Raw genomic sequence first — 21,188 nt, 5'->3', positions numbered from 1 at the left:
AAGTCCACAAGTCTTCAAGCGGCCAAGATTGGAGACCCCTGGCCTAGGCGGTTTATTAAAATAATGAGAAAGTAAGCTTCAAGCGCTCAAAAACGCCGCTCGGTCTCCTGGAGGCGTTTTTAAAAAAGTCAAATGTTCCTGATCACAACCGTAAAAGAAATTCGAATGCTAATGTGATTTTCTTTTATTTTTTTAGGAAGCTACACCGAATATCACTCTTCCGTTTTTTAGAGTCTACTGGATGCTCGGCAGCAGGGAGCGGATGTTGTTCTAGAAAAATCTATCTCTATGGATAACCCACAGCTGGCTATGTTCAATGTAATGCCGGAAGTCTTTCCGAAATGCAGCGTCCCACAGAGCCTTAGCTTTATTTTGCCCAATAGGGCAGAGGTGGGCAACTATGGCCCTTTTATGACTTGTGGACTTCAATTCCCAGAATTCCTGAGCTAACATGGCTGGCTCAGGAATTCTGGAAATTGAAGTCCACAAGTCATAAAAGGGCCATAATTGCCCACCCCTGCAATAGGGGGATGATTGCAATGCTGTTTTTTTCGTTTGGTCACTTCCTGATTAAACTGTTTATTCGGCTACCCCAGGCAGAAGATATTACTTTAAATAAGATTAGCTGCGGGTGGTAAAATCTTAAACTCAGCGTATTAAAGGAAATGATTAGCTTCCCTGCTCTTTGTGGAATTTGTTTCTAATTAATCTTAACCTTATTAGTATTAGATTAAGTTTTAGAGTGTAATCGTATGCTGTACACTCAATCTGAAACGAATTTCAGATTAGCGGATGTTAAATCACAGCCTCAATATTAAATATTTACTCAAAATTAATTTAACCCAAATATTTCCCCAGAATTCGATTCTGATAAATTTCATTTAACGTTCTGAGCAGTGGTGAAATTCAAAATTTTTTACTACCAGTTCTGTGGGCGTGGCTTGGTGGGTGTAGCAGGGGAAGGATACTGCAAAATCCCCATTCCCTCCCAACTCCTGGGGGAAGGATATTGCAAAATCTCCATTCCCACCCCACTTTGGGGCCAGCCAGAGGTGGTATTTGCCGGTTCTCCGAACTACTCAAAATTTCCGCTACCAGTTCTCCAGAACCTGTCAGAACCTACTGAATTTCACCCCTGGTTCTGAAGCATTTGTTTTAGGTTCACTTCTCTTTTTCAGTCTGTTCATTGCTATTATATTGTTTGTTAGAATTATATAAAACAGGCATCATAGTGCAAAATTTCCGTCATGCGTGGAGTCCTTGGTGCTCTCTGAGCTGCTGTTTGTTTGGTGACGTTTCATTACCTAATTACACTGATGATATTACCGAGTCAGGTTGAGGTAAATAGCAAATAAAGAATAATGTAGATAAAAGAAATAATGTGAATAAAATAGGAATCATACAGAGTCAGATATATGAACTCTGAGAGACCCTATCTATTCACATTATTATAAGAGAGGAAAGTGCTTGTTGGAAATTACATTAATAAACAGTTAAACCCCTTTAAGTGGTAATATATCTTCTGAGACCTAGATGTCACAGAAAGGACTGCTATATGGAAAAACATCTGAGTGACCTGACTGTGAATGACACAAAGACCTATATGTTACAAAGAGTTATTTAATCCAATGAATTTACCCAAGGATAGTAGTAACTCTCCCATTAGCAACTCCGAGCACTTAAGAAAAGTTGTGTAGCTAAGATAATTTTGTAAACTAAGATTAATGCTTTAAGTAATTAGATGAACTTATTATACAGTGTATATAACCATAGAAGGAAAATCGGATGTATGATCTCATGATTAACCATATATGGAAAATGTATGATCTCACTGAATCCTTTGTCTTAGAAATGTATAAAAACCATTGTATCAGAGTTCTTTCTTTGTTCAAAGCTTCAGGTACAAATCTGGCTCTGAACCTTGTGCAATAAAGCTGTCTCTGACTGGCCTGGGAATGTTTTTTAGTCCTTCCATTCCACTACAAGGTAATGAAACGTCTTCAAACATCGCAGCTCAGAGAGCAGCAAGGAGATAACAACAAAACCTGACACAGCAGTTAACTCTGAGCCACACATATTTTCATTCTGTCTGTGTTAAAGGGAAAGTGCACAAATTTAAAAGTACAACTGATTATCCTATTTGTAATAGATTATTTTCAAATACAGACTCTGGCAATATCAATATATTTTCTATAAATATCGATATATATTCTGGCAATATCAATATATAGAAGAACATCCTACAAACAATAGCCTTGGCTTTGGTTTATTCTGCAGCTGAATATTGTGCCAGTGTGTGGCTTAACACCACTCATACCCAAATGATTGGTATCCAATTCCGCCAGACAATGCGTATCATTTCTGACACATTGCATCCCTCTCCTGTGCACTGGTTACCAGTACTTATCAATTTCGTACTGGCCTGCATTAAAACACAACAAGCTGTCATTTGGCTAGGATCAAGGATGCTGAATAACAAGGCTCCCTATTTACCAGGACAATATGCAATCCATCACAAGATTAAAATCCCCTAGGCCAGCTTGGAAAACAGCTATTCACTTTAACATCTACCAGTTTAAGCCTGAGAATGCTTGGACAGAGGAATGGTCTAAAGTACCTTCTTGTGGCCTCACCATTAATATCCCTCATCTGGTTTTGACCTGCTTCACTCTGGTCAAAATTGAACAGAATTAGGTGTGATACTGGAAGATGTGCCTCCGTCCTACTATCATTGGGGATGCAAAGATTCCCCTTGTTGCGAGTGTGGTGCTAATATGCAAACTTTTAAACATATTGTAGCCAACACTCCAGAATAGCCAACACTCCAGAAGATAGGCTTAAGATACAGAAAGATCTTGATAGACTTGAACATTGGGCGCTATCTAACAAAATGAAATTCAATGGTGAAAAAAGTAAGGTTCTACATTTATGCAAGAAAAACAAAATGCACAGGTACAGTATATGTGGTACCTTGCTCAATAGTAGTAACTGAGAGGAATCTTGGAGTCCTAGTGGACAACCATTTAAATACGAGCCAGCAGTGTGCAGCAGCTGCCAAAAAAGCCAATACAGTTCTAGGCTGCATAAACGGAGGAATAGAATCAAGATCACGTGAAGTGTTAATACCATTTTATAATGCCTTGGTAAGGCCACACTTGGAATACTGCATCCAGTTTTGGTCACCATGGTGTAAAAAAGATGTGGAGACTCTAGAAAGAGTGCAGAGAAGAGCAACAAAGATGATTAGGGGACTGGAGGCTAAAACATAAAAACAATTGCTTGAACTGGGTATATCTAGTTTGGTTAAAAGAAGGTCTAGGGGTGACATGATAGCAGTGTTTCAATATCTCAGGGCTGCCACAAAGAAGAGGGAGTCAAGCTACTCTCCAAAGCACCTGAAGGCAGGACAAGAAGCAATGGGTGAAAAAACTAATCAAGGAGAGAAGCAACCTAGAACTAGGAGGAAAATTCTGACAGGACAATTAATCAGTGGAATAACTTGCCTTGAGAAGTTTAAAATGTTCCAACGCTGGAAGTTTTTAAGAAGAGATTGGATAACCATTTGTCTGAAATGGCATAGTGTTTCCTACCTAAGCAGGTGGTTGGGCTAGAAGACCTCCAAGGTCCCTTCCAACTCTTGTTATTCTAATTCTAATTGTGTAAGATTGCCCACAATGTGTGTTCTCTGGTTCCCTAAAAGATGCATATGAAGCAACCCCAGAGGTGATCTCTTGGATAGCTGAACTGGAATCCAGTTATAAGACCACTGCCATATGTTTACTTCCGTCATGTTCCCATCATAAACAAACACTATATAAATAAATATAATAGTATATAGAGGAATTTGAAGGAAGTAAAAAAATATTGTAAGATCTAAGACTAAGGTGACTAAGACTAAGATCTAAGATCTAGTGCCACAACAAATACCATTTTTTTAGTCTGGCACTGCCTAGAAGTGTTGGACTTCAATTCCCAGAATTCCTAGACTGGAAAATGTTGGAACCTAAATCTGATGCATCTCAGATTTCAGAGATCAGGAACTCAACACCAAAGTTTGATATTATAATTTATTTTACTGTGAAATGTATTCATTAAATGTATAGGGCCGCCCATCTCGTGTCCAGACAGAGTATATTACAATCTTCTCCACGGTACAGAGTGGAAAGAAATTTGGAACTGTAAGAAAAGCCTTGACTGAGCCAACTTTTCCAACTGGAGCAGCCGCACGGAAGTTCAGCCTGTGAGTAACTCTACGTCCTTTTCTCTCCGCGTTCCTTTGCGGCAGCCACGCAGCCGCTATGGCTGGGTGGCCTGTTTGGTCCTCTGGCAGCCGGCGTTTGTTCTCGTCGCCCTGGCGACTCCTGCAGCGGCCCGAACTCCGAGGCGGCGTGAGCGGTCACCGACGCTTCTGCGTGGCCGAAACAGGGTTGAAGCCGCGACGAGATAAATTCGGCGGAGTGAGCTTACACCTGGCTCAGCTGCGCTCTCCTGAGAGCCTGGATCAAGCCGCCTTCGGGCGCTGGCTACAGGGCAAGTGCCTTTTGCTGGAAGCTTGTGGGGAGACAAGAGCACAGAGCACAGTCGGACCAAAGGCGAGTGGCCCCGTGCGGTCTCTCCGCTCCCAGCTTTTCTGAGGGCTCCGCAGCTTCCACGGCAGGATAGATGTATTTGAATACGTGCAGAATGAATCTTTTCCCCCTCCCCCTCCCCAAATTTCCCTGAAGACAATTTTAGGAACTGCCTCGAAGACAATTTTAGGAACAAAACGTGTGAATGATCTTGTGGCCAAGTGCCGTTTCTTTCCCGGGAAAAGGGAGCAATACTTCTCAGCACAAACTAGCAGATATACTCCATTGAACCGATTAGGTTTAATACTTCTATTTCGTCTACCAAATGATGCGTGATCGTTATAACCAAAAGGTGGTGGTGTTTTTTTCCCCCCTTGATCGCTCAATTAGGTATACCGACACCAACGTGTTCACAATTGAGATTGAAATGTAGAGGCGGAAGTGCGATGTGATATTTGCCCATTAGAAATGAACTAAAGGAGTGATGTAATCGTTAGTCACAAAATAGGAGAATGGTTGTATATACCAGACACATCATGCTAGTGAAAAGCTGTGATGCAGGGAATTGAGGTTTTAATATGCAATTAAACCAAAATTGCTGCTGCTTTGAATACCAAAATAATCCGGTAGTTATTAATAGTTATGAATAAAAACTTCATCAAGGTTCTTTCTCATTCATAAGCACTTTTATTCAGTAAATTATTTCAGTGATTTCAGTGGGATTTTAACCCTAAGTAAATAGTATAACATTGCAGGTTGAGAGCAGTTCTACGGGTAATACTATTACAGGAATGAAGTCACAAATCATTCTTCCAGTTATAAAGAGCATTTTTCTTATACTTGGAATAGTTTTGTTGAACTAGCCTTTTTTTTTTTCCAAACCAGAATTGCAGAATAGTGTCGTTTTTTAAAAGACCTGGTTTGGAAGTACCCCTAACAGTATTAATAACGTTGAGTAATGTTAAACATCCATATTCAATATTTTTATTAAAATATTCATTTATCTCCTTTAGCAAATTTGCACCCCACTGCAATACTAGGATTTCCCATATTACAGGGTTATGAAAAATTATTGATTATTAATTGCTGTACTTTGTTAATATAATTAAAAATGGTACTGAATATGAGTGAAGAATCCTTAATTTAAAATTTGCTATTTTGTTAATTTTTTTTAGCTAGTGCTGTTCTCACATATAAAAATGTGTTCATTAAAAAAAGATGTAAATTATGTTTCCAATGTTTGCTAACCACAAAAGTCTTGTGCAGGAGAGTATGATCCAAACCTGCTTCCATTCCACTTTAAAACACCTAACTTTATGCCTGCTGAGCTTTTCTGGCTGCAACAATGTCCCTGGGATATGATCAGATAGCCCTGTGGTGCCTCCTTCATATCCTGTGTCTTTCAGATAAATACACTCTTTCCACTGAGAATATCTAAATCCTAAAATGTTCTACAAAAATTTAATACACTTTATAATTGAATACATGAAGTATTTAAATCATTTAAAAGCAGATTTCAGATCAATCTTCATCTCCATAATTAGCTGTTTTCTATTTGGTATCTAGATTAGAACTCAAATGAGCAGCATGGTGGCCTAGAGGTGAAGAAGCTTGCTTCCCACTCAGAAGGTTGAGAGTTTGATCCTAGGCAGCGGCAGATGTTTCTCTATCAGGGCACAAAGAGAAAATCTGCTGTGAACTCCATGTAGGCATCAGGAAGGGCATCCAGCCTGTAAATGCTCAGCTCCATTCAGTCACCCTGATTCCACCCCAAAACAAAGGGAGTAAAGGTCATAAAAAGCAAACAAAATCTAGATTAGAACTCAAATACTGAGAGTTTTCAAATTCTGTTTTAGGAGTTGCACCTCATTATATCTCAGGCTGAGGAAATTTGGAGTAGATTTTTTTTTTCAATTGTTAAAACAGTATGAGAAAAATAAAAGGCAGACATTTAGCCAGACGTTATCAACACCTTATGCGGTATTTTTCTCTTTCAGGTGCTATCAAGCAATGGCGAGCAGAAGGCCACATAGCAGTATGGCTGCATGTCCCTATTCTGCAAAGCAGATTTATAGCTACTGCTGCAGAGGAAGGCTTTACTTTTCACCATGCAGAATCAGACTCGGCTACACTGGCTCTCTGGTTAGCAGAAGGATGTAGCAGACTACCAGTTTATGCGACTCATCAAGTAGGTGTTGCAGGTAAGTACTACAAAACATCACACACACCCCAAAAATAAGCTTTTACAAAAGATTAACAGTACAGAATACCAGATAGCCACATCTTATTATCCCTAGCATTTTTGATAAGCAGATAGAATAAGCATATAATTGCTTACTATTCCCCCATCTCCTTACTTTATTTGGACATAAGGAAACTTCTGTGAATTTGGATATTTTTTTTATTTGTTATATTTTGTATCCCACCTTTATTATTTTTTATAAGGAAGAAAGGGATGGGATGGGATTAGAAATAGGAACAGAACAGAACAGAACAGAATAGAATAGAATAGCTTTCTTTGGCCAAGTGTGATTAGACACACAAGGAATTTAAGGCAATGAACATACTTAATATTTCTTCCTCCTATTTGCCCCACTAAAATTATCATGTAAGATAATTTGGAGTGAGAGAGTGACTAACCCAAAGTTACCCAGCTGACTTCCATGTCTAAGGCCAATTAGAACTCAATCTCCAGGTTTCTAGACCAGCACTTTAACCTCTACACCACACTGGCTCTTTTATCCTACCTTTTATTTTTATCTACCTTTTATCTTTTATCCTGCCTCTCCCATCCATTATGGAAAGTTCTCTGCTGCTTCTCTTCTTTCAGCAAGGTATGTGAAGTTACACGTACAAGACAAAAATTTAAGATTGCTACAGTTGAATTCCTAAGCACAAATATACCTATTTGGATTTTAATGTAGCTAAGTCAGTAGAGGGCAGCAAAACAAAAGATGTTTTGGATTTATTTCTAAGGGCATGTTTGAACATGTTTTTGTGAAAGATACAACTCAACATGAATTATCAATAACATTTTAATTTCCGGTTGGAAATCCTAGTTACTTAAGCATAAATTAGTTAAAGGTCAGTCCTTTTAAGTTCTGCCAAACAAAATGAGAGGGATTGAAACAAAAACTTAAATATACAGACACTGTGGAAATGAGAAATTTTGTATCAGGTTCCATTGTGCTAATATGGTTTGGTTATAATAAATTCTTTAGTCCAAAAGTGAGCATCATGTGCTCTCTACGTATCTTTGCTAGTTGGACATAATGGGATTTGAAGTCCAAATTTGTAAAGGCATTGCATTGCCTATTCCTTTTTTTCATAATTTCCTGTTGACATGGTGGCTTGTTTAACATTGTTGAAATTGAAAGTTTGGATGACCTGGTGTATTTGGTATTAAAAAAAAATAGAAGAGCCTTCATCATTCAGTTTATTTACTTATGAATGATTAACGTCATTTCCACACGGCAGACTTCCAAAGGTTCCCAGCAGTTTACAGAATAGCTTAAACCCTTTAAAAAAACACGTATAAATCATTCCCAGCCTAAATGAAACAGTATGCAATAGTGACTTTCTCATCCATTAAAAGCTGTAAAGATTTTTTTTTTGCAAAAGGTCAATCTTCTTGCAAATCCTTTTAAACAATAACAAAGTACATGTTTCCAATATAAATATAAACAATATGTTGTTAATAGTACTAATGCCTATGTAATCATATATTGCAATGAAGAATAGTAAAATTCCAAATAAGAGCAAATAATACACATTCACAAAAAAGGAAAAACCTAATTCTTTATACTGTCAATCAAGTTCTTGTAAAATGAATGTCCCATCCTTCTTATCTAATGAATTTCTCAAACTTTCTGGTTCCCAATTTGTTTTCAATGTCTTTTTCAGAAATAAATTAATGCAGTACCATAATACAGTTTTCTTTTTTTCCAATATCACATTTAGGCCTGAACAAACGTCTTGTTTAATCATCCTTTCTGTAGTCAGTTACTAGCAACATTTTTCCTTCTTCATACTGCATCAAGACACTGATTCAGGCCTCAAGATGTGATGGATTTTAATTCTCATTTATTTTTTTCTTTCCGGATTCTATTATACCAATTCATTTTAGATTAGTTCACCTCAAATGCACAATAAATTTATGCAAACATAAAATGTCTCCCAAGATAATGTACCCCAGTTCTAATGTTGCTTTCACTGGTGTGCTACCCTTGTCCTAAAGGCTGCTTAAAGTAGCAATGTCATGTTCTTTTGCAGTAACAATACTCTAGGAAAGGGGCCATCCTAACTTAAAGGAAAACTATTCCAGAGCAAGAAGGCTAGAACCAGTAATGCTTGCTTCTAGGTTCCTACTTCTTTATATCTCAAAGGGGCAGAATTCACCAAATGACTTTCCTACCAACATGAAGGGGACATTATATATGATGCAGACAAAAATAATTTGTTGTTCTTAGTTGCGAAGTCATGTCCGACCCATCGTGACCCCGTGAACAACGTTCCTCCAGGCCTTCCTGTCCTCTGCCATCGTCTGGAGTCCATTTAAGCTCATGCCTACTGCTTCAGTGACTCCATCCAGCCACTCATTCTCTGTCATCTCCTTCTTCTTTTGCCCTCAATCTTGCCCAGCATTAGGCTCTTCTCCAGTGAGTCCTTCCTTCTCATTAGGTGGCTAAAGTATTTGAGTTTCATCTTCAGGATCTGGCCTTCTAAAGAGCAGTCAGAGTTGATTTTCTCTAGGACTGATCGGTTTGATCACCTTGGAAGCGATCAAAGGGACTCATAGGAGTCTTCTCCAGCACCATAATTCAAAGGCCTCAATTCTTTGGCGCTCAGCCTTTCTTATGGTCCAACTTTCACAGCCATACATTGCAACTGGGAAAACCATAGCCTTGACTATACACACTTTTGTTGACAGGGTGATGTCTCTGCTTTTTAGTATGCTGTCTAGATTTGCCATAGCTTTCCTCCCCAGGTGCAAGTGTCTTTTAATTTCTTGGCTGCAGTCTCCATCTGCGGTGATCTTGGAGCCCAGGAAAATAAAATCCGTCACTACCTCCATTTCTTCCCCATCTATTTATCAGGAATTGAGAGGGCCGGATGCCATGATCTTAGCTTTCTTAATGTTGAGTTTCAAGCCAACCTTTGCACTCTCCTTCTTCACCCGCATCAAGACGCTCTTTAGTTCCTCTTCACTTTCTGCCATTAAAGTAGCCCCATCTTTCTCATGATGTGCTCTGCATATAAGTTAAATAGGCAGGGCGACACTATACAGCTTTGTTGGACTCCTTTCCCAATTTTGAACCAATCGGTGGTTCCATGTCAGTTCTCACTGTTGCTTCTTGACCTGCATATAGGTTTCTCAAGAGACAAATAAGATGGTCTGGTACTGCTATGTCTTTAATCAAAAATCACATATGTAGGTGTTTTTGTCAGGGTGGCTAAAACACAAAAGAGCCAAAATGCAGACTGAGGAAAGCTGCCCTTCAAATCAACTTGGGAAAGTCATTTCAGTGTATTTATATATTATATAGTCATTATGTGGTATGAATTATTTTTTGCAAGTGTAACACAAACAGCCCTATTTTAGTTATTTCACAACTGAGAACTTGCTTATTGAGTTTAGTCTGAGTTGAGCAACACATCTGTTAATGAGGAATTACCAGATGTGTTAATATGCCCTATAGTGCTGATATGCCCTATAACCTATTACCTGCTGATCAAAGTTTAATAGATTAGTATGCCAGATATGTCATTAAATCAAGATTACAGTATGTTCATCACATTGCCACAAGCTGTTTAGGAAATGAATTGAAAAATGGAATAAGAAAAGTCCAGTTAGTTCTGGACAAATCCTTTATGATGTGGGTGTCAAACTCGATTGCGTCACAGGCGGGATCGTGACATATCACAATACTTTTTGCCTTTATAGAGGTAGGGTGGGCGTGGTCTGCGTGTGATGCCAGTTTGACAGGTCTGCTTCATAACATCTGGAAGTTGCTACATCGTTTTCAATTATCTCTGCATGTTAATGTTGAACAGACAGCTGCAGTTCTCTAGTTCCCCAATTTGTCGCTGTTTGGACATAGGAAAACATTGTATTTTCCAGTCGTTTGGTACCTTATTCCTTATCCTATATTTCTTAAAAATATTGAGTGGAAGTTGACCTAGATTATGTGCGAACTTCATAATTCCCACATTTAACTGCTTATCTGTAATATGTTTGGATAGGAAGGATTGATAAGAGCACCTCCTATGCTTCAAACCCTTTAAATACCTTCCTAGAGCTTCAACATGTGAGATAATACAATTGTACTCTTTTTGGTGGCATTACTATTCCTTACATGGATAAACCGGAAGGTTGTTTCAGTGGGCTTGACAGGTTTTAGCAGCTGAGATGTATGTTCGTATAAAGAGACTAAATATAGTCTTAGCATAACAACAGACAAGTTCAAAGTTAGTCCAAACTTCCAGTTTGACTAATAAACAGAATTCCACACCAACTAGCACATAACAGTCATATATCAGAAAGATGAAATCATACTCATTGTAGAATATAGAAAATTGGTGAGTACTTTCCAAAGGAATGTCCTTTCAGAAATTTTGTTCCGGATTGCTGTTGTATTTAGAAAATATTTTCTCCCACATAACAGAAGTTTGATTAGTCTCTTAAAGAGGGGGTTATTTTTAGTCTCATTCTTCAGTTTTTCCTTTGTTTGGAAATGCTTATGCCTTGTATTAATTTTTTGTATACTTTTGTATACAAAAAATTGTATACAAAATTTTTTGTATACTTTTGTATCTCAAATAACATAGACTTAATAATCTGCTAACATACATTATAGAATCTATAATTAGCTAGAAATAACTTCTAAAATTGGAGTAAGGTGAAAAATCAGTGACAGGTGTATATGAGTGAAAATAATTTATACTCTGCCAGGAATTTGTGTTGTAGGCCATGTAATCAAGAGACTAAAACTTTATTCCAGTGGTCTTGATAGAGAGGAAGTTCCATATTAGTTTCAAAGTGAATCATGGTATTACTATTTTTCTGATAAAACAAAATATTCTGTCTCCCCACAGGTGCTGTATTAGATACCCACACTGGGAGAGTATTAGTTGTTCAAGACAAAAATAAAGTAAGTATGTCACATTATTTATAATGTATTTAAATTGATTTGGATTAAGAGGCCCTTTCCTTGAGCAAAAGGCTTTTAATCAGCTTTAACCAAGAACTTTTAAGTGAAGAAAAAAAAAGACTTGAGATCCAGGAGTGTGCTTTTCATTTTAGCTCAAGATGTAATATAATCCTCTACACACGTTCTCAACTAATGTGTTTTTGCCAAGATAGGATTATGCAAAGCCTTGAACCAACTTTAAGTGCATATGTCTTAATTCCATTCCTCTAATATGAGTACATATTATATTGGTTAAGCAACGCTATTAATTTTTTTTCAGCATAAGTTAGTAATGGTTAAAAGTAAACTTCATTCCATTTTCATCTGCAGTTAAAATGGCAGAAAAAGTAAATTCTCATTCTTTTCTGTCAGTTTAAATCCAAGATCAGTTAGAATAGCAATGAGCTGACTTCCTCGCCAGTTCTATTTTTAGATGGCAAAGCTAAGTTTTGAAAGTTCCTGAATGTTAAATTTCACAGAGAGGGTTATTTTTTTAACTGAAAGTTGTTATTGGCCTCTTTTTTGGTCAATGCATTCTCTACCACTGTGTTCTGTTTGAGTTAATTAAGACTTTCATTTGCTTATTTGGTTTTATGCGGGGATATTATTTGTTTTTCGGACTGCAGTTGATATTTAACCATATGTTAATATACGCTGTAAAGCATAAAATAGAAACATGATGCGTTACTGAACATAATGAAACACTTCTGAGGAAACATTTTATAAATAAACAAACAAACAAACAAATAAAGAGTAGAGCCATTACTTTTGGTTCTTAGATTCAGGATAATATTGCATAGGTTTTTAATAATCTCCACTGGAAACAAAAATTAAAATTCTTATAATAAGAAGAACAATAGAACAATTTTGCTACTTTCAGGAATTTGGAAACAGCAGGGAACATTTGAGATTTTTAGAAATAAGCTACCAGGTGTCTATTTTAATTTACTTGAAGAGAATTCATAAAAGTTTTAGCAGTGGCAGAAAGGCAGGCAAGACTAGACACCAGTGTGTAAGCAGTAGCCCATAGTGAATTACATATTATTTAAGGACACAATATATCATTGGCTGTTTTGGGGAATACCTATTACAAGGTTAAACCCAGTATAAAGTAGTGGTAACTCATGATAAACCAATATTAGAGGTAATAGAATAATCATGGGAAGAAAACCCTGCATGGCAATGCTAGAGTCTATACATCATTACAAATAATCCAACCACCAGCTGCCCTCCCCCAAAATACTTACATATTTGTGCATATGCGCTTTTGCTGAGAAAACCAAGGCACTGTGAGAAAAAAGTATGCCCTTCCAAGATGCATTATGCAGCAGGGACAATATTATTATAGAAGATGGGGTATTACTATCACTGCACACATGAAGGAAACAAGCATTACAGATAATCAAAGTCAACTATAAATATTATAACAGAAAAATTACAAGAATCAACACTCAGAAATAATTGAAAAAAACCATTCTTTTGGAAACAAGTTACAGCCTCACCAAACTGACATTCTCCCATTGTGATAGCACTATACAGTTATGTGAAAAAGAAAGTACATTCTCTTTGAATTCTATGGTTTTATGTATTAGGACATACATAAAAATCATCTGGTCTCTAGCACTTCTTAAAAGTAGGTAAATACAATCTCAGCTGAACAATTATACATGACATATTATATCATGTCCTCATTTATTTTACAAAAAGAAGGCCAAAATGGTTCTTTCCTTTTCAAATGACTGATAGGTGACATAAGTTTAACTAGTATGCTAAGTAGCCTTTGATGGGAATTAGGAAGTTGTTTCTGATTGGTGTAAAGTTGGAGCAAAATGATTTGACCTAGAAAATAGTCAAAATGATCTGATCTTGACCTTTAGGAGATGCCAAAAAGACTTTTGAAAAATATGTCCTGCTATCAACAATAATTTTAGATATATTGAAAAAGATGGGATGGGAGAAGCAGTAGCATGTTAGAAACAGAATTTTGGGTGGCTCAGTGGCTAAGATGCTGAGCTTGTCAATTGAAAGGTCGGCAGTTCAGTTGTTCAAATCCCTAGCGCCGCATAACAGGGTGACCTCCCATTTCTTGTCCCAGCTTCTGCCAACCTAGCAGTTCAAAAGCATGTAAAAAATGCAAGTAGAAAAATAGGGGCCACCTTTGATGGGAAGGTTACAGCGCCTTTGGCATTTAATCATGCCAGCCACATGACCACAGAGACATCTTTGGACAGCGCTGGCTCTTCAGCTTTGAAATGGAGATGAGCACCACCCCCTAGAGTCAGGAACGACTAGCACATACGTGCGAGGGGAACCTTTACCTTTTATAAACTAGAACTCTGGGATTCACGTAATCCAGTCGAATAGCTCAAAGGCAAATGTCTCCATTGTTGTGGCTTCAGAAGAAGAAAACTTTTAAACAGATAACGCAATGATCTAGTCACGGGAGAGAAGAGTTCTCAGCATCCAATAGTTCTAATCCCCTGCTGCTTTGTAATGGTTTCCAGGGGTTACATCGATGAACAATAATAGGAATGGATGAAACAAATCCAGTTGATTGGATAATTGAAATAATTTGTTTGTGCTAATCTGCAACCATTATGTTTTCTGCATTTTCAGTGAAGCTTAATGGCAACTGTGTTAACTCATTCTCATATTTTTATTGTGGTTAGGTTACATGATTTTGTAACTTGTCAGATTTATAGCCACTCTTCTGTCTGTAAAGTTAAACAGAGGTTACATAACTTTAAAAATATAAATTCAATTTATATTTTTAGAAGTTTATATTTTAAAAAGTTGGTTAACAGCTGTCAAAAGCTATATTGAGTGTATTCTATAGCCCAAGAACCAAACAGAAGAATCCCCTGCGGAGAATTCATGCAGTATTCATTTACTAAATATTTTCCCCAATCTTGAATTATTTTTTTTCAATTTCTCATTTTACTCTTAAAGAAATAATTGAATAGAAATAAAATTAATGACTATCCCTTAAAAATGCTATAAAATACATTTCTGAATAAAAAATGTTTATTGAAAGTCATACTTTCTAAGGATTGGGTTTATTGTCTTTAAAATTCACTTGAAATTTGCTAAAGCTTCTTTTTGTTTTAGAAGTGTATATCTGATTGCATGTCTATATGTGTGTGTCTCTCTCTTTGTATGTGTTTTGAAACATTACAGCCTTCCAAGGATGTGGCCTAATGAAAATTCAAAGTCAGCTTGTATTTGCATAATAGCGACCTGTACTTTGTCAATGAATTTCAAGAGCTGCTTATGTGATGTCATCAGAATTAAAAGCCAATTAAAATACAGAACAGTTTCCAATGGCTGAAAATAAAACCTTAGAATCTTATGAAACAAAATATTTATTTTGTCAGATGGTTTTAAAAATGCAGTAGTCAAGAACTCATTAATATTTTTTGAACGAGGAGCCAGACTTCACTTGAGTACAGTTTTCGTTATTCTTTTTGATAGAACAGGATATCTCTTGTAGGAAGTCGTCATTGTTTTCCACAAGCCAGAATGTTCCCCTTTCCACAAACATACTTGTTTATTTCATGGCAGGGATGACTGCAATACTGACCAGTTGACTTGCCAAGAACAACCTTGCTTAATGTGGAGTTTTCCAGTTAGATTGAATTAACTTTGCCAAATGGAAGCTCTCCTACCTGGGAACTCTGAGATTAACATATCTGATAGGGAGGTTGGCCTACTTGATATCAACAACAGTGATATTGTTCTAATACAACACATGAATAGCTATGGTTTTTATAAAAGCAAGTAGAACAGAGGTTAGAGTAAGGACATCCACCTGCACAGTGAATTGGAAGCTTAAAAAATTTGTTCTTCCTGTCCCAGAATAGCATCCCCCCGGAGGTACATGTAGCTCCCACTCTCCAAGTGTTCCGGAAGTCCCTTAAGATCCGCCTCTGTTCCCAGGCTGGAGTTACGGTTCTGATGGAACCACTGTCATGTTTGGTTAATATTATTGTTGTTTTCTTCTCTGGGCAGTTAAGTTTTGTTACGTTTTAAACTGGCTTTTAGTTACATATTTGATTTTTTGTAAGCTGCCCAGGATCCTTGTAGAATCAGATGGCCTTAAAAAATAAAATAGCCTAGTGATTTTTCTCCCTTTGCAGCTGAAAAAATGTCCAAGTTGTATCAGAATTTTTTCTTGGTTAACCCTATTCTAAGATATATTATATGTAGAGACCTCTATATGTAGAGGATTTAAAACTTTTTTCAGGCTGTAGAACCTCAGAAAAAGAAAAAAAATCTCAGAATTCCAGATTAAGAGACAAACTGTAGTAACATAGAACTGGTTGTATTTTAATGAAATTGTTGTTGTTGTTATACCCTTAGCCTCCCCCATTAATGGAGCCCCATTCAATTTTTGCAAAACCCTAGGTTTGCTCAGAACAGTTTATAAAATCCTGCTAGAAAGTACCTGATAATTTCACTGGATTCTAGAAAGGGAATATTCCTGCATAGATGGTCTTCAAGTTACAATTTAATGGAACCTGCCTATTACAGTCAACATCATGACAGTTGTAAAGTGGGTCAGCCATTTTTTTGTGACCTTTTTTCCAGTGATCACTGGAAAAATCAAACTCATAGTTTGCTATGCACCAGTTTTGCCAAAACCATTGTAAAACATGGTCCTATTACTGTGGGATGCTGCAAATGACCGTAAATGCCAAGCGCCCAAAGTGCGGTCTTTTTCACGGGAGGTGGGAAGGCGGATGACTGTAAGAATTTTGAATCCAGGTTGTAAGTGATCCCCTGAATAGGTCCATTGTAACTTCAAATGGTTGCTTAGTGACCGGTTGTAAATCAAAAATTACTCCTACTCATCATTATTTTCTACCTCTTGAAGCTTCAGTACTCTCTTTTACTCTCTTTTAACCAGTTAGGACAGATCTTTCCTCATTCAATTAGGTGTATGTAGAAAGAGGTTTGATGGCTAGATATTTTCTGATTTGTCAGCTGATATCAGAGATGGAACATATCACTTGACTGGATAAAACAACAGTTAACTCCCCTAAGGGGCTGGGCTTAAGTGCCTGTATTTTGTATAAAATGGGGAAACTATTACTTCAAAACTAAATAAACAGAATACTCTACCCAGAAGCAACAAAATAAAGGAATAGAAAATTCTGTCAAGATATCATCTTTGAAATGAATCTTCCATATGTTCTAAAACGCAGGATCATGATTAAGCAGGTAGAATGTATATTGCTAATTAGAGATTTTATTCAGAATGTTTTGCAATAATTGTTTTTTTGGTTTTGTCGCCTCATTCCAGTTTTTTTTTTTAAATGAATGTTAAGACTGCATAATTATAGCACATCTGTTTCAGGATTTTTTAAAAAAACAGGTATATATTTCTGTATTTTAGGCAGAGATATTTTCTTGTTGTTGTTGTTGTTATTATTGTTGTTGTTAAAGTTGAGCTGAAGAGAAAAGTTTGAAAAAGTGGCCGAGTGTACCTTAGCTGAACAAACTGAGATTCATCCTGATTGGTTTTAGGTTACTTTTTGAAGAAAAACTCAATAACAGGATACAACTGTCTCCCACCCTTAGATACATGACATGCTATAAAACATTGTTTATTTGGCAAATGGCGTATATCTTTCATGAACAATTACAGCAGACAGATATCTCCATTTTATAAAAATCTGAATTATAGAATAAGAAATCATGATACACAAGAATCTGGTTTAGTTTTCAATACATAACAAAAAAAGTAATACACCGCTCTTACTGATTATAACAGACACAAGAGAAAACTTTATATCCAGTGCCGAATAGAACAGTATTAGATCAATACATCTTTATTTAGAAAAGGAAATACGCTGAAATAGAATATACGTACTTAAAGGTTAGATTACTTGGGCTCCCATCTAATACATAATTAATTGTATTTACAAATTCAAAGCTCTGTTCTAAATACTGGCCACAAAGTATGAGTACTAAATAACTTATTTAATGTTATATTTATTATATGGATAGATAATGAGCAGCAAAATTGACAATCACTAGATGAATCAGTAGATGTTTTCTTGCAATATATTGTATAGACATTTGTCTCTAATTATCACACCTGAAAAAACAAGCTTGTAAATAAGGACTAGTCAGTTCTAGTTCTTCCTCACAGAAAGGACCAAAAAAAAAAAAAAAGCAAGAAAATAGTTAATGCTCTGGCCCCCAACCTCTTGGGCACCAGTGTCTGGTCCCATTTGAGAGGTTTTTCCATGGACCAGAGGGTATGTGGTTTCGTATGCTGCTTGCATCCCACAGGTGGAGTTTGCTTGTTTGCAGGGCCCTGTTTCTGGCATGCCGCGGCCCTGTACTGGTCCACAGACCAGGAGTTGGGGACCCTTGAGCTAATGAGTTCTTTTTATTTCTTTTAAGACAAGAAATGCATGGAAATTTCCAGGAGGCTTGTCTGAACCAGGTGAAGACATTGGTAAGTAGCTATAGAAATTGTTACATCAGTTATAAATAAATTGGTGCCAAAACTTACAGATTTCAGAACTTAGTCCTGAATCTTGAAATTTTTTTATGAAGATTCAGGACTTTAAGTTGTAACAGGTAATCAATACTGAATCAAAATCGCTAGTATTGTTATTATTTAATACAAACATTTTCTTAATTTATATAGATTATCTCATTTTTATGTGGCTGTTATCCAGTTAAATTATGGAGATACCTGTTATTAGTTGAGTGGTAAAGAGATGTTTTGGTTAAATATGAGCCAAACAGCAATTTGTAGAATGGCTTATTATTCAGCCTTTTTAGAAGTGGTTTAATGATAGCACCGATAATCACTGTCTTATTGAAATGTTGCTAATTTAGCTACCTCAGAAATGGGAGTAATGGCACACATGAAAAGGGAAACCGTGCTTTGCCAATAAGATAATTATATCTGTATGTATCACCTTTATTCCACATACAAAGGCAGACTGGGGAAACTAATCTGAGGTTTTAAATTAAATAGCTGCTGAAAGCAGAGGTGGGTTCTACCTACCTTTTCTACTGATTCACAACAGACTCGTGCGCCTTGCTTCTGCGCATGCGCAGATCGCCGATGACATCTGGGGTGGTGGGCGGGGACTCCCACGGGTTTTACTACCGGTTCTTGCAAACCGGTCCGAACCAAGGGCAACCCACCACTGGCTGAAAGGTATCCTCAAAGTACTTAGAACACTACTTTTCAGTAGGGATTTTAAAGCTTTGAATATAAACATTTGAGATAATAAATCCCAGATAACAAATCCTTGTCAAAAGGTCGCAGAAGGTGATCACATGATCCCAGGACACTGCAGCTGTCATAAATATGAGTCAATTGCTAAGCATCTGAATTTTGATCACATGACCATGGGCATGACGGTCATAAGTGTGAAAAATGATCATAAATCCCATTTTTCAGTGCCGCTGTAACTTTGAACGGTCAATAAATGAACTATTGTAAGTCAAGGATTGCCTCCATTCAGGAAGCTGAATCATAATTAATTTTCTGTTTTTTTGTTTTGTAAATGTTTATAATGTCATCACTTTGGTAAATGTTTCAGAGCTGCTGCAAATTTGCAGCAATATATACACAAGCCCAAATTCATCAGTTTTAATGGCAGTGTCTAGTTGCTCCCAAGTAATATATTTCTGGATATACATTTTTTGCTGTGGCCCTTAATACTTGTATAGATGTTGTATTGTGGCTAGTACTGCTTATTCCCCTCAAGAACATATCCTAAATTGAAATGTAGTGGTTTCAAACCGAAAATCACAAAGTTTAGTTTTTTTACTCTCCTCCTCCATGTACCCTCCCAAATCTGCTCTAGAGGGTCTCCCAGTCCTTTAGAACAAATCTTGGGAGGGCAAGGGGGCAGACAATTAACCTGGTCAATTAAAGATACCTCTTTTATCAGTATTTATACACAAGTAATAACACTCAATTCAATCTGATAACAATTAAATGAATTATTGCCAAATAATATATTTATTGCCAAAAATATTCAAAAAGACTAATAATGTCTCTTTTTTATTAAGAGCAGTATAATCACATTGCTCTGAAAATAAAAATTGAAAATCATTAAGTTATGCTTGTTACATACATTAATAAGTAATTAAACAATATAATGTTGCATTCGTTTTAAAATGCATTAACTTTGACCAACTGTTTTCTACTAGAAGCTCTCAAATTTCAGATATATATCTTTCTTAAAGTGACTTCAATAATTATTTTAGACTATAATTGTAGAGAGCAAGGAAAATGACTGTGACAGAGATAAGCAAGAGCTGTTGCCTAGAGAAAAGAGGCTGAAGCATTTAAGTCTAGAAGAGTGAGATAACATTTGGAAGTGGCTCAGACAGATACTTCCCTAATTGACTGAATTAGGGGAAGAGGTTAAATCATAATTTGACTTGTAAAATTGATATCAGCTTCATTAGGTGGACCAGACCAGGAAATTCTATAAGCCTAAAACTACTTTCATTGAGGGTGGCTAGAATAGTAGTCTAGACAATGGTTTCTGCATATTTCTGCCAAAGTTATTTTCCTTACTTTCTACAGCAGCGGCTCCCAACCTTTTGGGCACCAGACTGGTTCCATGGTTTTTCCACAGATTGGGAGGGACGTGGTTTTGTGTGCTGCCTGCAAACCGTGGATGGGGCTTTGCTTGTTCCTCGGTTTGGTTGCTGGCATGCCGCGGACTGGTGCCAATCCATAGACCGGGAGTTGTGAACTCCTGCCTCTGCAGCAATTGAAGTCTCTAAAATGATTGTTTGTATGAGGGTTTTTTTTTCAAACCTATCTAATATTTTACAAGCTCCTAAAATTATAATTTCTGGTTAAAACTCGTATATAAGTTCATTCTTCCTCTTAGGGAACACAGCAGTTCGAGAAGTTTTTGAAGAGACAGGTATAACATCTGAATTCAAGTCTATTCTAAGCATACGACAGCAGCATGGGCAACCTGGAGCCTTTGGAAAATCAGATATGTATATAATCTGCCGTCTGGAGCCTTCTTCTTTCCATATTAATTTCTGCCAGCAGGAGTGCTTAAGATGTGAATGGATGGACCTAACAGAGCTTTCCAAGTCAAAAGAAACTACTCCAATCACTAGCAATATAGCTAGATTACTTCTCTATGGATATCGGGAAGGGTTTGATCAAATTGATATATCAATGAGAGAATTGCCAGCTGTGTATACAGGTCTTTTCTATAAGTTGTACCACAGAGAGCTGCCAGAAAATTATAGAAATGTGACAGATACGCAGTAAAATTAATACTGTTTTTAATTTAAGATTATTTGAAACCAGTCTGTGTGTGTTTTGTTCCAGATTAAAATCAATATTTATGTTTATGTCTTTTAAAAAGATATTACCCTTAAATAATAAAAATTCTGTAGACTATGCATATTTTAAAACTTT

General features: G+C 36.8%; 1 protein-coding gene across 1 annotated transcript; it reads left to right on the top strand.

Annotated features, from left to right (window-relative positions):
- Positions 1-4,298: 4,298 nt before the first annotated feature.
- On the top strand, positions 4,299-21,066 carry NUDT6 (nudix hydrolase 6). Its single transcript, XM_070948207.1, has 5 exons — positions 4,299-4,530; positions 6,566-6,769; positions 11,664-11,719; positions 18,170-18,224; positions 20,641-21,066. Exons 1-5 carry the CDS (start codon positions 4,299-4,301, stop codon positions 21,036-21,038), a joined length of 945 nt encoding a protein of 314 aa, XP_070804308.1. The 3' UTR covers positions 21,039-21,066.
- The last annotated feature ends 122 nt before the right edge of the window (positions 21,067-21,188 follow it).

This window comes from Pituophis catenifer, unplaced genomic scaffold (genome assembly GCF_029215685.1).
Source record: "Pituophis catenifer annectens isolate HBS135680 unplaced genomic scaffold, rPitCat1.0.hap2 SCAF_8, whole genome shotgun sequence".
Classification (NCBI taxonomy): Eukaryota; Metazoa; Chordata; class Lepidosauria; order Squamata; family Colubridae; genus Pituophis; species Pituophis catenifer.
This window is presented reverse-complemented; position numbering and strand designations above follow the sequence as displayed.